The sequence below is a fragment of the Oncorhynchus mykiss genome, chromosome 12, assembly GCF_013265735.2.
Source record: "Oncorhynchus mykiss isolate Arlee chromosome 12, USDA_OmykA_1.1, whole genome shotgun sequence".
In the NCBI taxonomy this organism is placed as follows: Eukaryota; Metazoa; Chordata; class Actinopteri; order Salmoniformes; family Salmonidae; genus Oncorhynchus; species Oncorhynchus mykiss.
Genome location: NC_048576.1, coordinates 46,472,307 through 46,488,376, shown reverse-complemented (window position 1 = coordinate 46,488,376; position 16,070 = coordinate 46,472,307). Strand labels below are relative to the sequence as shown.

Genomic DNA, 16,070 nt, shown 5'->3' with positions numbered 1-16,070 from the left:
CGGTCTGGCCATCCTGCTGAAGTTGGACTAGGCAGCAAACCCCCATCTCTGCCCTCTGGTGGATGATCGAAGACTCCTCTGAACAGAGCCATAGGAACCCAGCTCCTCCTCTCTCCCAGACGGCTGTAGCCCACTCCAACGCCTGGTCAGCAGGGAAATAATCGTGGCAACCTTGGAACTCTCGGTGGTGGGGGCACCCATCTGATGAGCGAAAAAGAGGGAGCACTGGGGGAGGAAGTCGCTGCATTTGGATGGAGTCCCGTCATGTTTGTCCGGGATGGACAAACGGACATCCCTGGCCTGGGCGGACTGCTGAAAAGGGCTGAGGTGCTGGGTCGACTTATGGTAGAGGATCCTCCCCTCGTTCGGGTTGATGCCCTTTGGGGAAGATCGAGATGTTGAAGAACGTGGATGGACCTCATCCATCACATTCCCCAGTTGCACCAGCTGGTCATGGTGTTGGCTAAGTAGGTCTTGTTCATTGACCACCTGGGAGATGTCTCGGTTGGCTGTTGCTTTCATTTTGTGAGGCAGTATTCTGTGATGACGACGCAGGGAGTCAGGAAGCAAGTGCACTCGGTGAGTTTAATTGGAACAAACAGAGTGAATACAAAAACAGGAGTAGCGTCTGAACATGAAAACAGAAACAAGAATGCCTAATGAGTGATACAACAGAGGGCTATATAAAGCAGAGGTAATCAGAGTAGTGATGAAGTGCCTAATGATGGGGCGCAGGTGTGCGTAATGATGGTTGCCATGTGTGCTTAATGATGGGTTGCCAGGACCGGTGGTTAGTAGACAGGAGATGTCGAGCGCCGGAACGGAAGTAGATGTGGCAAGAAATGTATGAAAGTCTGCTAATAATCACCGAAATGAGAGCTAGACGTTTAGGGAGCAAAAACAATAAAGGACAATTTCTTTGCCAATTTTGACGGCGATGAAATATAGCCAATTTTCAGTGTTGAAGACCGGATGCGGCCCATGGGGCAAAATAAATTGCCACCCCTGCTCTACACCCACCCATTTATTGTTCTTGAAATCATAGGGGATCAAGTCTGCCTCATACACTCCCCTGTTTGCCTGATTCCTAATAATGCCCTGGGGTCCTGAAAGATTAAGCTGTCTGGCTGACACCAGAACCATACACAAACACACATACACACAAAATACATAAATGCATATATTGTAGACACAGAGTACATGAGCTCAGGAAAAATAGCTGCTGCTTTTGCAACAGCTAATGGGGATCCTAATAAAATACCAAATACCCAATAGTTATTCAGTGTGCACATGCACACTACCTCCAGACACATTGATGGACTCTGACACCAAACACGCATAAAAACATGTACTGTAGGCACATAATGTACATACTTACTATGTGCACCCCCCCCCCCCCCCTCTCCAGGTACATTGGCAGACCCCAACACCACACGCACATACACACAGAAACATCACCATTCCAGCCCCTCTCCTTTTTCACCCATGCTGTGAAATCTGGGGATTTGCTTTCCTTCAATTTGTCCCAGCTTCCAGCCCTCACTGACAATGCCCTGCAGAGGCACAGGTGCTTCATGGTGTAGGAAGAGGAGTGATTAGTGAGGAGCTAAAGCACTGCTCCAATCAGCCGGTAACCTACTCCATCAGATGGCAAGAACTCTGTCCCTGCTGCAGTATGCACTTGGCAGTCTCTCTGTCTTTACCAGTCTGTCCCTAATACTCTCCAGCTCGATCATTGACATGTTTTATGAGTGTGGATGTGGGTATGTTTCCCTACTTCTGTCACACCTGACTACTGCTGTCTACAGAGCATCATGCAAATCCTATTTAGCGTCTCTATAGAACGTAGCAAGTGCAGGGTATAAATGGACTTTGCATATCTCTATCTCCATCTTTCATTTTCTCTCGCTCTCTCGCTCTTTCTTTCTCTGTAGGTTGTTTTGGCCTCAAGCCATAATCAGTGGTGTAAAGTACTGGGTAGTGATTTTATCATGTACATCTAGTTGGGGCAAACTCCCCCTAAAATGAATTTGTAGATGCATGCCAGCAAAGCCACAACACAGCACTAAACAATACATTAATTGCACTATAATGGTGACAAACAGTGCCCACAAACTGTTAGGACCTATATAAAGCTGTCCCAACAGCAGAGCTTTCTTTTCAGCACCATGGAGTGAATCCTTACCACTGCTACACCTGGCAATCAGCGGAGCCTTGTCTGGCAGCAAAACAGTTCATTCAGTCTCATTTACTGCCTTTTTAAAAAAACAGCTGATATGGCTGACTTGCTTAAACAAATGTGGTTTCTACTGACAATTGAGATGTACAAACTATGGCATAAGGTGACAACGAGCGGATAAGAGGCCATCCTTAATTTTGATTAAGACATTAATAAGCAAGCTCGGACAGACATAGTCATTAACTATTTGTTCAGCGCTTTTGAAATGTACTGTGACAGAATTCTGAACATGGACTGTTTTTTGGGTATTCTCCCTGTACACCTAGTCAAAACCTTTGGATAAATAAAAGGGGCATATAAGCAGACAATGAAAGCTCTTACAATATTTGATGATTACATTTCTCTAAAACATGTGCACCACCAAGTCAGAACAGTAGGTTAACTTATGAGTGGGAAAGGGACCAAATTATTAGGCACATGGGCTACTAACAGCTTACTACACAACATACACGTACTATTACTTTCTTAGCTAGAGTATACATATCTCCCTGGCATATTACAACGTTTATGCGGAAGCATACAATACATTTTTGGACTCACCTTGATGTTCTGTGCGCGGTCGTCCTTGTGGGTAAACTTTGTCATCAAAGTCTGGCATTCTCTGCAATTATGGTGCTTTCAAGACAACTGGGAAATCTGGGGAAAAAAAACAATGTTGAATCATGACATCAGTGATCTTCAGGTCAGAGCTCTGAAAAGATGCCCGAGTTCCCGACTCTGAATTCCGAGTTGGATGACCGTTCAGAATGTATTTTCCCAGTTGGATCTATTTTTTTTATTTTTATTTTTTTAACAGAGTTCCCAGCTGTCTTGAACTCACTGAAGTCTGAGATTTCCAAGTTCCGAAGTTTCCAGATGTTTTGAACGCGGCAGTAATCATGCTGGATTGACAACATGGCCAATGTATTCAACCTTTTCTGGCCCTTGTTTTATCCTTTTAAGCTTGGAAAAGAGGCCCTTAAACCCAGACTTGGATCACACACCCACTCCATTGAATAGCAGGCTAGTGATTTCTTTGCTGCACTTGCAATTAGCCACTGATTCCTTCTGAACCACTCATTGTTGAATTTCCAATTTTCCAACTTGTTGTGTAATGTTTATGTCCAATGGCCGATAAGCACCGATATGTTTTATTTATAGTTTATCTTCATATGACAATAATTGAAAAGGATTTGCCAGTAGATTTGATTCACAATGATGACTGCATGTCTAGCTTCCTAGCTAAGATTTTGAAAGTTTAATGTTGACATGATCAGTCCAATCAAAGCTACTGTAGATATAACGGGGTTTGACATCATTTTATCTGTGGCCAATGACCTTGAGCCTTCTTGAATGGGCACTTCTAATGTAACTCTATGGCAGCACCCAAGGGGCTTGAATTTTTGAGCTCGCTCAGTGTTCTGTCACTCATGGGGACACTACATCACCGCACTACGTCACTGCAAAATCTAAGACACCATGTATGCATGTGGCTTTGTTAACTCAAATATTTTTACATTGTTTGCAAACTGATATGTGACACTATTAATGCCAAAATAACATGCAAAACAGGCTCTGCCCTGAATGACAGGTCACCACTGAAAGTATTTAAGTAAAAATTATTTGACGTTCTACTTAACCCTTTGGCGCAAACCAACAGATAGGTGTCATCATTCTACAGTGGTCATTAGAACGCTTATTTAGAATGTACAGTTTCAATTGATGCAACAGTCAGCGTTTGAGCTGGCAACACTGTTTTTTTTTTCACAGAAACATTTTGCCCAAACACATTCCTTACAATGTTATGTCCTGAATGTAACCAGTTTATTTTGGGATGCAATGTTCAGACATTCACAGAAGTGGTGAAAGCATAACACAATCATCCGAATCGGAAAATGTAGGCTACAGTACATTAGTCCTAGCGCTGAGGAAATTACTAACAGGAGTGGTTATATTTATCTAACTCTCGGCTGACAGAAACCATAATATGAATTAGCTAATAGAAATGACTATTTCCAGTTCATCACATCATGGGAGAGCTCACCATTGATCGAAATAATTGAGTAAAACACTTTCTAAAAATCGAAAGTAATCCGAGGATGGGTAGTTTGTGCGCGCCACAATTGTTTTTTTCGGGTCAACCAAAGATAAGAAGAGGAGATGATGAGTTTGGTCTGTTTTCAGTATTCATGTTGAAGGGGGTGTGTCGTCTACCATCATTCACTTATGGAAGTTTACACGAAAGATGGGTGAACCATCCCTCACCTTACCATCCCTCACCTTATTTTGTTATAACATCTTTGGTCTGACGTGACACCCAGAATGCAATGTATAACGTTAACAAACATGATGCCACACATAGCTGGTAAATGGCTTAGCATTAGCTCATCGTAGTATTTGGTATGTTATTAGGATCACCATTAGCTGTTGCAAAAGCAGCATCTACGCTTCCTGAGGTCCACACAAAACATGAAACATAGTTGAAGTCGGACGTTTACATACACTTCGGTTGGAGTCATTAAACTTGTTTTTCAACCACCACAAATGTCCTGTTAACAAACTATAGTTTTGGCAAGTCGGTTCGGACACCTACTTTGTGCATGACACAAGTAATTTTTCCAACAATTGTTTGCAGACAGATCATTTCACTTATAATTCACTGTGTCACAATTCCATTGCGTCAGAAGTTTACATACACTAAGTTAACTGTGCCTTTCCAGAAAATGTCATGACTTTAGAAGCTTCTGATAGGCTTATTGACATCATGTGAGCCAATTGGAGGTGTACCTGTGTATGTATTTCATGGCCTATCTTCAAACTCAGTGCCTCTTTGCTTGACATCATGAGAAAATCATAATAAATCAGCCAATATGTCAGAAAAAAAATTGTAGACCTCCACAAGTCTGGTTCATCTTTGGGAGCAATTTCCAAATGCCTGAACGTACCACGTTCATCTGGACAAACAATAGTATGCAAGTATAAACACCATGGGACCAACCAGCCGTCATACCACTCAGGAAGGAGACATGTTCGTTCTGGTGCGAAAAGTGCAAATCAATCTCAGAACAGCAGCAAAGGACCTTGTGAAGATGCTGGAGGAAACGTGTACAAAAGTATCTATATCCACAGTAAAACGAATCCTATATTGACATAACCTGAAAGGCCGCTGAGCAAGGAAGAAGCCACTGCTCCAAAACCGCCATAAAAAAGCCAGACTACGGTTTGTAACTGCACATGGGGACAAAGATCATACTTTTTGGTGATCGTACTTTTTGATGAAACAAAAATGGAACTGTTTGGCCATAATGACTATCATTATGTTTAGAGGAAAAAGGAGGAGGCTTGCAAGCTGAATATCACCATCCCAACTGTGAAACACGGGGGTGGCAGCATCATTTTGTGGGGGTGCTTTGCTGCAGGAGGGACTGGTGCACGTCACAAAATAGAAGGCATCGTGAGATAGGAAAATTATGTGGATATATTGAAGCAACATCTCAAGACATCAGTCAGGAAGTTAAAAGTGTGTGCGAGCAAGGAGGCCTTACAATCCTGACTCTGTTACACCAGCTCTGTCAGGAGGAATGGGCCAACATTCTCCCAACTTATTGTGGGAAGCTTGTGGAAGGCTACCTGAAATGTTTGACCCAAGTTAAACAATTTAAAGGCAATGCTACCAAATACTAATTGAGAGTATGTAAACTTCTGACCCCCTGGGAATGTGATGAAAGAAATAAAAACAAAAATATATCATTCTCTCTACTATTATTCTGACATTTCACATTCTTAAAATAAAGTGGTAATCCTAACTGACCTATCCAGGGAATTTATACTAGGATTAAACATCAGGAATTGTGAAAAACTGAGTTTAAATGTATTTGGCTAAGGTGTATGTAAATTTCTGACTTCAACAGTACATTGGGCAGCATCCTCTAAGGTCCAGGGTTGAATAACCAGGTGGTAGTCGTCTAATGGTAACTATTTAACAGTCTGATGGCCTTGAGGTGGAAGCTGTTTTTCAGTTTCTCGGTCCCAGCTTTGATGCACCTGTATCGAACTCGCCTTCTGGATGATAGCGGGGTAAAAGGACAGTGCCTCGGGTGGTTGTTGTCTTTCATGATTTTTTGGCCTTTCTGTGGAGATTGGATGCTCTAGGTGTCCAGGAGGGCAGGCAGTGTGCCTCCGGTGATGCGTTGAGCAGAACGCACCACCCTCTAGAGAGCCCTGTAAATGCAGGCAGTGGAGTTGCCATACTATCCGGACAGGATACTCTCAAGGGTGCATCTGTAAATATTTGTGAGATCTTCGGGGCCAAGGGAAATTTATTCAGGCCCCTAAGGTAGAAGAGGCGCTGTTGCGCCTTCACCACACTGTCTGTGTGCGTGGACCATTTCAGAATGTCAGTGATGTGTACGCCGAGGAATTAGGAGCTATTCATCTTGGATGGGGCGTGCTCCCTCTCCTGTATCCTGAAGCTCCTTGGTTTTGTTGACATTGATGGATGGGTTATTTTCCTGGCACCACTCTGCCAGGGCCCTCACCTCCTCCTTGTGGGCTGTCTCGTCATTGTTGGTAATCAGGCCTACTACTGTTGTGTCGTCTGCAAACTCTATGATTGAGTTGGAGGCATGCGTGGCTCGCAGTCATGGGTGAACAAGTAGAACAGGAGGGGGATGAGCATGCACCCTTGTAGGGTCCTTGTTTTGAGGATCAGCTTAGTGGAGATCTGGGGGCAGCCCGCACGGAAGTCCAGGACCCAGTTGCACAGGGCGGGGTTCAGACCCAGGGCTCTGGCCTTCATGATGAGCTTGGACGGTAGTATGGTGTTGAATGGTGAGCTATAATCACTGAACAGCATTCTTACATAGGTAGTCCTCTTGTCCCGATGGGATAGTGCAGTGCGATGGAGACTGCATCGTCTGTGGATCTATTGGGGCGGTATGCAAATTGAAGTGGGTCTAGGCTGTCAGGTAAAGTGGAGGTGATATGATCCTTAACTTGCCTCTCAAAGCACTTCCTGATGACAGAAGTGAGTGCTATGGGGTGATAGTAATTTAGTTCAGTTACGTTTGCTTTCTTGGGTACAGGAACAATGGTGGACATCTTGAAGCAAGTGGGGACAGCAGACTGGGATAGGGAGAGATTGAATGCAGTGAAACTAAAATCAATTTTAACAAAAATTTTTACCTACACTACCGGTGAAAAGTTTAAGAACACCAACTCATTCATGGGTTTTTCTTTATTTTTACTATTTTCTACATTGTAGAATAATAGTGAAGATATCAGAACTATGAAATTGCACCTATGGAATCATGTAGTAACCAAAAAGTTGTTAAAAAAATCTAAATATATTTTAGATTTTTCAAATAGCCACCCTTTGCCTTGATGACTGCTTTGCACACTCTTGACTTTCTCTCAACCAGCTTCAGGATGTAGTCACCTGTAATGGATTTGAATTAACAGGTGTGCCTTCTTAAAAGTTAATTTGTGGAATTTCTTTCCTTAATGCGTTTGAGCCAATCAGTTGTGTTGTGAAAATGTAGGGGCTATACAGAAGATAGCCCTATTTGGCAAAATACCAAGTCCATATTGTGGCAAGAACGGCTCAAATAAGCAAAGAGAAACGACAGTCCATCGTTACTTTAAGACATGAATTTCAGTCAATACGGGAAAAAAAGTGCAGTCGCAAATGCCATCAAGCGCTATGATGAATCTGGCTCTCATGAGGGCCACCACAGGAAAGGAAGAACCAGAGTTACCTCTGCTGCAGAGGATAAGTTCATTAGAGTAAACAGCCTCAGAAATTGCAGCCCAAATAAAATACTTCACAGAGTAACAGACTCATCTCAACATCAACTGTTCAGAGACTGTGTGAATCAGGCCTTCATTGATTGAATTGCTGCAAAGAAACCACTACTAAAGGACACCAATAATAAAAAGAGACTTGCTTGGGCCAAGAAACATGAGCAATGGACATTAGACCGGTGGAAATCTGTCCTTTGGTCTGATGAGTCTAAATTGGAGATGTTTGGTTCCAACTGCTGTGTCTTTGTGAGACGCGGTGTGGGTGAACGGATGATCTCCACATGTGTATTTCCCACTGTGAAGCATAGAAGAGGAGGTGTTATGGTATTGGGGTGCTTTGCTGGTGACACTGTCTGTGATTTGTTTAGAGTTCAAGGCACACTTAACCAGCATGGCTACCATAGCATTCTGCAGCAATATGCCATTCCATCTGGTTTGGGCTTCGTGGGACTATAATTTGTTTTTCCACAGGACAATGACCCAACACACCTCCAGGCTGTGTAAGGGCTACCAAGAAGGAGAGTGATGGAGTGCTGCATCAGATGACCTGGCCTCCACATTCCCCCAACCTTATTCTACTATGTAGAAAATACAAATAAACCTTTGGCCGGTAGTGTATGTAGTCAACTTAGATTGTTACCAAATATTGTAACGTCGCCATTCTGTTTGTTTATGTTGTCTGTAAGACAATGATTTACTCTATTGTACTTTGAATGCCCAGACATACTGTCTGTTATTAATGCAAGATTTAAACAGTCCTAAATTCAAATCAGACACCCCAGTGGTATTAGCGTTATTATTGTCTCCAATCATACAGTATCACATCTTGATTTCCATGGTTTCATCCCCTTTTAGCCTGAGTTGCTCATTTGATTTGCAGCGCAGGTCGGTACAATAGCTGTTTCTGTCGCGGAATCGTTTCCTGCCTTTGATAATGCCACCGACCTCAGGAGTGGACCAAAGGATTCTGGGTCAGGTATAATCTTGCTCTGCCGTGCACCGTGGCTACTCAAATCCAACATGGCCTTTCTCTCTTTGAGCCTTTATGGCTTTGACATTTTACGATTTGTTTTAAGGCCGCCGGCATGTCCATCTGTGCTTCCTGTGATCCGTTTTCCACCAACAACAACAAGTGACCCTATTTTTCTATTTTTTTTCTTGCCCTCCTCTCACCATGGAGATAACTGGCTTGTAATTACTCCCTGATTCTGTTGGACACAATGGAAGTATGATTATGGTAATGGTGTTGTGTACGGTTAGGCCCGTTGAAGAGGCCCATTGACACAATACCCACAGCCTTAATTAAGACTTTCTTCATTTTTATTAAGTAGCTTCGCCTTGATTACAACTCAAAGGCCCCAATGTGGCCGCTGCTGAACAATGGCAAGTGGCCATTTTATCGACAACGTAATGAAGCGCTTCGTCTGATGTTGCTGTTTTTGGTGGGAAGGAGAGGAGTGCTCATTTGCTCTCTAAAGACGTGTCTTAAAGGTCCTGAACAGTCATTCTGAAAGTAGTTTTTGTTTCATGGTTAACTACCAGGAAGTTTGAAAAGACTCTGGCTGTGTGGGAAGGGAGCTTATATTCATGAGCTCTCCTTGACTGACAGCTCTATGAAAAGCCTATGTCAAACAATTTGGATGCAGTGTTGCAGTAAAATCATCTCAAGTGAATTTGGTGATATACATAGAAATCACATCGATGATATAATTTTTTAAATATATATACATCTCCCGTTTGGCATGTCGATTGGGATGCAGTTCACAGCAGCACTGACAGATGTGTTGACTTGACAACTATGTTGGCGTTTTGAACGACACTTCCCCCCCCTTTTTGTTCCATACTGGCTTAAGACTTAGCTAGCCAGTAACTAGCGAACACCAGACATAGATGAAAGCGGAAACATAGAAGTATCTTTGCCATAGATGAATAGGGTAATTATATGATTATATTTACTGACACCACAGAGTCAAATTTTGGCACCAGTCGAGTAGCTATCTAGCTTTATAAACTACACCCCCCTGCAAACTTGCCTTCTCCGACATTGGTTACAAGGTGTTACTTATTTAAATTAGCTAAGAGAATGTCATGTTACTATTGGTGTATTAAAATAACAGTTGATGTCACCTTGTCTACTTAATAATTAATCCAAGTGTTTGTCATGGGGGAGGTGACCAGTAAAAAATGTCATACTTTGGTCATCATTCCTTGATCTGGTTTCCTTCAAATATTATCCAATTTCATGAAAAACATGATTTGGACTGTTCATGACCTTTAATGCGCTTCCAAATGTAAGTAAACTTTGAGAAGCCTTGATCTGTGTATCACTAGGAAATGCGTGGGGAAGGGAATTAATCTGTCACGGCACCCAAAAGTGCTTAATGAAGCATTCGGCTCATTGGGCAAGAGTAACACACCAGCAGAATTAGGCGGCCAGTGCCATCTCACCTCTCTTTCTCTTGCTCTCTTTCTCTCACGCACATACATCCCTCTATCGACAGCCACTGGAAACCTCTTATATTTTCCAGAGTGCCCCGAACAAAAGAAAGATGAGGCGATTAGAAAAGCTCTCCTTGCCCACTAATACACCCTCAAAGAGCTTTATAATACGTACAATGGGGAGAGAAAAAAAAACAAAGGTTGAAAGTTCTATGGCACTGAAAGAGTAGGCTGGCACCCTATAACGAATCAAAAAGCGGTAGGCCTATATGCTGGCCACCATATATGGAATCAAAGAAAAAGTATGTTTATGATGCGGAAAGACGGCTGCACCGAGCCAGGGCCGCTGCCAGTCGCCGCTGATGAATCAGACTGTGTTCAATTATAATTACTCTTCTTGTCTGGCTCCCGCTCCAAACGGCCTGCTCTTTGTGTTATTGACATTTCCGTTAATTACCCGAGTATTGCCACCACTCCTCTCTAGATACCTTGTTGCAACCTCTCTGCGGACATGGATTCGATTAGCCGTCTGTAATGTTTTTGACTGGATGTACTTCAAAGATTTTACAGATTTTGCATGCTTATTGTGATTACTGTGGCTTATGGTAGAGAAATTAACATTAAATTATCTGGTGTCAGCGATTTGGACATTCCTGCAGTCAGCATGCCAATTGCACGCTCCCTTAAATTTGACACATCTGTGACGTGTTGTGTGACAAAACTATACATTTTAGAGTGGCCTCTTTCCCCAGCTCAAGGTGCACCTGTGTAATGATCATGCTGTTTAATCATTTTCTTGATATGCCACACCTGTCAAGTGGATGGATTATCTTGGCAAAGGAAAAATGCTCAGTAACAGGGAGGTAAACAAATTTGAGCACAACATTTGAGAGAAATAAGCTTTTTGTGGGATATTTTACTTCAGCTCATGTAACATGGGACCAACACTTTACATGCTATGTTTATATTTTTGTTCAGTGTAGATAGAAATGTTGTTTTGCCCCAGGATGTTCAAGCCTTTGAGAAATCCAATTCATAGCTTTGCAATACAAAAACCAAAAGCACCGAGCACTTTTAGTTAAGGAGAGAGAGAGAGCTAGCGGGGGAGAGAGTGAAATGGAGAGAGATGAGAGAGGGCAGAAGTAAAGATGTTTAGTCATTGAATAGATGGTAATACATACACTCCTCCTGTATCAGCCACATACATACAGTTGCATGCCTCCCTGAATTAGCATAATAGTTTTTATTATCTGCCAACTTTTGCTCACTCTCAACTCACTCATCGAGATTGCTGCTGGGAAAATGCTGGGTATATGTTCCTTTTTAGAGCACAGAAATAATGACACGACATGGCGTAAGGGATTTGATTCCAGTTACGTGCTATGAGGCAACCAAGGGGCAGAAATGAGTTGGTGGGAGTGATGAAACGGTGGTGGAAAGAAAAACTATTTTGCGAGGCAATTCCCCAGGATAAAAGACCACACGCGTCCCCCCCCAGCATCTCATACATGTATTAGAGGTTGAAGTCACCGCTCGGGCGCCAATCTTGGTAATCGGAAACAAATCTGGTTTAATCCCTCAGGTGCCTTTCTACGAAGCATAACACACACACACACACTCACTCACTCACTCATTCACACACACAAACCTCTGTGGCCAAACTTGCTGCAATGTTTATTGAATGAACACACCCTCCAGATGCCAAGGAGAAGACAACACAGGAGGTATCAAGGATTTGGATGTACACACCCCACGCCCAGCAGAGGTCTAACAGTCTCTCTCACAGGAAGTGACAGGATATAATGCCATTTTAGGTGCCAGGCCAAGCTGTAGAATAGGCCTTTATTGGGCTAGTTCAATTATTTGTTTGTATGATCATGTAGTTAATGAAATGTTTAGAGGAGTTAATACTCCAGATGGGCCCTATGGAGTAGATTCTGATGTTGATGGTCTCTCACATCCGGCATGAAATACACTGAGTGTACTAAACATTAGGGACAGCTTCCTAATATTGAGTTGAAAATCCATGTCTCAATTGTCTCATAGGTTTAAGAAGGATTTTTAACCCGTCTCTTCCCCTTTATCTACATTGATTGAAGGGATAAAGGATTATAGCTTTTATCTGGATTCACCTGGTCAGTCTAAGCCATCTCTGCTCTGATATCTGATTTCTCTCTCGCTCTCGCTCTCGCTCCCCCCCTGCAGCTACGTTGGGGACCCTGGACTTCAGTTTACTGTATGACCAGGAGAACAATGCTCTGCACTGTACCATCAACAAAGCCAAGGTGAGCATCCACAATGGTGTGTTTTGTCCTACAAGGGGAAATTGTTTCCATAGTTTGCTGTAAAACTTTTCCTTCTAAATGTACAGCATTATACTGGCTCCAGAGTTGCCAACTTAATATTGTATAGATGCTGTAATGTATTTTACAGTATTTTCCTTACTCTAAAACATATTACCGCATCCCTGCTGTAAATTTACAGGGATTCTGTAATGTTTTACAGTAAGGAAAATAGTACTGTGAAATATATTACAGCATCTCTACTGTAAAACAAAATTACAGTATTCAGCTGGCAACTCTGGTGCCAGGATAATGCTCTAAATTCACAGCAAAATTCTCCTTGAAATCTAAATCCAAGATGTTTTTTTTTTCTTTACATAAAATACATTTATTCAAATTGGTAACAACATGAACAACAAACTAAACAACAAAACTGACAATAGAAGTAAGAACAGTTAGCACATATGTAACCAAATAAGAGCATCATTACAACACTAATTTAAAGACTATTTTGTGTGCCTATGTGTATGGGGTGTGGGGGGGAGAGAGAATGGGGGGGGGGGGGGGGGGGGGGGGAGAAGCGCTGGCTTCATCTGAGCCACCTTGTCATGTACATTGTCACATATTCAGGGTTCATCATCTTGGGTTAAAATTGGGATTGGGTGCAATCCTAGATCTATGATCAGGTGCAACTCTATTCTGGGTAAGAGGCGGTGAAATACACAACGGGACAGTTTAGGCAGCAGAGCATCCATTAGATGGAAGTCAGTGGAGCATCAGGTGTTCCTCGTGGGGATCCGTAACAATCCTCCTCAGTTCTGATTTGTCAGCTAGTCTCACCCTAGGATAAGCATAGAAAAATAAATAATAGAATGAGAGACCGAGACCACCAGGGCTGCTAGTCTGTGGGTAAAAATACAGGGGACAAGGGACACATCAAGCTGATGTTGTGTGGGTGTGTGCACTTACCTCACTAGTGGTCTTCATTCAATCTCAGTGAGTTCTTGTAAGAATGGGGCAATGTAGGGTTGAGAAGCACTGGCTTCCTCTGGGCCACCTTGTCATGCACGTTGTCACATCTTCAGGGTTCATCATCTTGGGTTGATTTGAACCAGGAATCTGTACAGCCGTTTATCCAATATAGTTTATTAAATAATTTGAGGAATTGAAGAAATACAAATACAACAGCTAGATACACCTACTTCAAATTCGAACTAACTAATGAAACATTACTATAGCCTACACAATACCACAGATTATTTTTCCAGACTCACCACATTTGTATATCTTTCTGTGACACCAAACGTTTGCACTGCGCTCAGTTTATTCTCTATGGCAAATTCTCAAAGGCTGTGGTATAGCCTACCGAAAATCCTATCATAACAATTATTATCTGGGTGATTTTTTTCTAGGTTGCAAAGCAAGATATTTACAAGCGATTTAGAGCAGACCGAAATAGCTTGTGTCAACTTGGTCTAGCTAACTAACTAGATAGGTTAGTTTAGCTAAGAAAACATGCAGTAATTCAACGTTGGCAAGCAATAAGTAAGGGATGATCAACGAGGGGCTATGCATTCTATGGAAAACAATGAATGACGTATCTCAACACGTCAGGAAGCAGGTGCAGAAGGTGAGTTTAATAACGAAGCAATGCAGATGAACAAAACATAAGAAGCGTACAGAACGTAAGAGAAAACAATTACTACCTAGTGACTGCTGTCATCCGAGGGCTAAATAAAGGGGGAGTAATCAAGGAGATCATGATGACCAGGTGTGAGTAATGACGGGGAGCAGCTGTGCTTAATGATTGTTGTCAACCCAGGTGGTTAGTACACCGGAGACGTTGAACGCTGTAGAGAGGGAGTAACCCCCCCGGAGCGGGCCGGTACAGACAGTGGAGATGGAAATCCCAGATGATGGGAATCCAGGAGGGACCTAACGGCATAGGCTGGGGTCCCCTCGATGTCCAGGGGAGATGGAGGGGTGTTGCCGGGGACGTTATCCGCCAGGCGACCACGAACCACCGGCTTGAGGAAGGAGACATGAAAGGATGGTGAGAATCGGTAGTTGGAGGGGAGTTGTCGACGATAGGTTACCTCATTGACCCTTCAGAGGACCTTGAAGGGCTGGGGACTCATCTTCCGACAGGGAAGGCGAAGTGGGAGACTCCTGGTGGAGAGCTAGACGCGATCACCAGGATGGAACACGGGAGCCTCACTGCGGTGGCGGTCCGCCTGATCCTTCTGATGGCGGATGTTGCGCTGGAGCCTCACATGGGCGACGTTCCACACCTCCTCTGGGTTTCGGAACCACTCGTCCACCGCAGGGGCCTCGGTCTGGCTCGGAGTCCACGGAACCAGTGCAGGTTTGTATTCCAGGGCGCACTCAAAGAAGTCAGCCCGGTGGAGGAGTGCCGAAGTGAGTACTGGGTTTACTCCGCCCAGGTAAGGAACCGGGCCCATTACCCCTGTCGGTCCTGGCAGTGACTCCTTAGGAACCTCCCCAGCTCCTGGTATCAACCAGCCCTTTGGGCTGAGGCCGGTACCCAGATATGAGGCTGACCATGGACCCCAGCTTCTCCATAAAGGCTCTCCATACAGCAATGTGAATTGGGACCTACGGTCGGAAACGATGTCCTGAGAAGGGCCATCGTGCCGGAAGACATGGTGGAATAGTGCCTCAGCGATCTGGAGAGCGGAAGATAGCCCAGAGAGAGGGATAAAATAGCAGGATTTAAAGAATCTGTCAACAACAACCATAACATTTGTAAAAACATCAGAAAGGGGAGATCAGTTATGAAGTCTATGGACAGATGTGACCAAGGCCACTAAGGCACCGGAAAGGGGAGGAGTTCCCCTGCTGGAGCGTGCCAGAGAGATTTGGTTTGGGCACATTAGGAGCAGGAGCTGACATATCGGGCGATGTCCTGTGCCAAGGTGGGCCAACAGTACTTATCGGAGAATGATTGCATAGTGCAGGGGATACCTGGGTGTCCAGTGATGCCTTAACTCCATTGGGACGTAGATGCGCTCCGGAGGGCAGGTAGCAGGCGCGGGTTCCCTCTCCAGAGCCTGGTGGATGTCCATGTCTATGTCCCAGAGCACGGGAGCAAAGATATCAGATGGTAGAATGATAGGAGCACTCTGGATCGGAACCTCTTCCAAATTGTGGTTATGGGACAGTGCATCAGCTTTGATGTTCTTATATCCCGGGCGATATGACAGGGTGATGTGGAATCTGGTGAAGGCCCACCACGTGTGTTCAGCCGCCTGGCTGTTCATAGGTACTCCAGGTTCCGTTTGTCGGTGAGGATAAGGAATTGCTCCTTG

At 43.7% G+C, this 16,070-nt stretch overlaps 1 protein-coding gene across 3 annotated transcripts in view; it reads left to right on the top strand.

Moving 5' to 3' along the window:
• The window catches only part of LOC110537698 (double C2-like domain-containing protein beta), a 307,080-nt gene that overhangs the window by 201,205 nt on the left and 89,805 nt on the right, over positions 1 to 16,070 (top strand). For all 3 annotated transcript variants that reach the window (XM_021623935.2, XM_036937658.1, XM_021623936.2), the window contains one exon: positions 12,665 to 12,744. In XM_021623935.2, the coding sequence (XP_021479610.2) occupies positions 12,665 to 12,744 (80 nt within the window). The remainder of the gene's footprint in view (positions 1 to 12,664; positions 12,745 to 16,070) is intronic.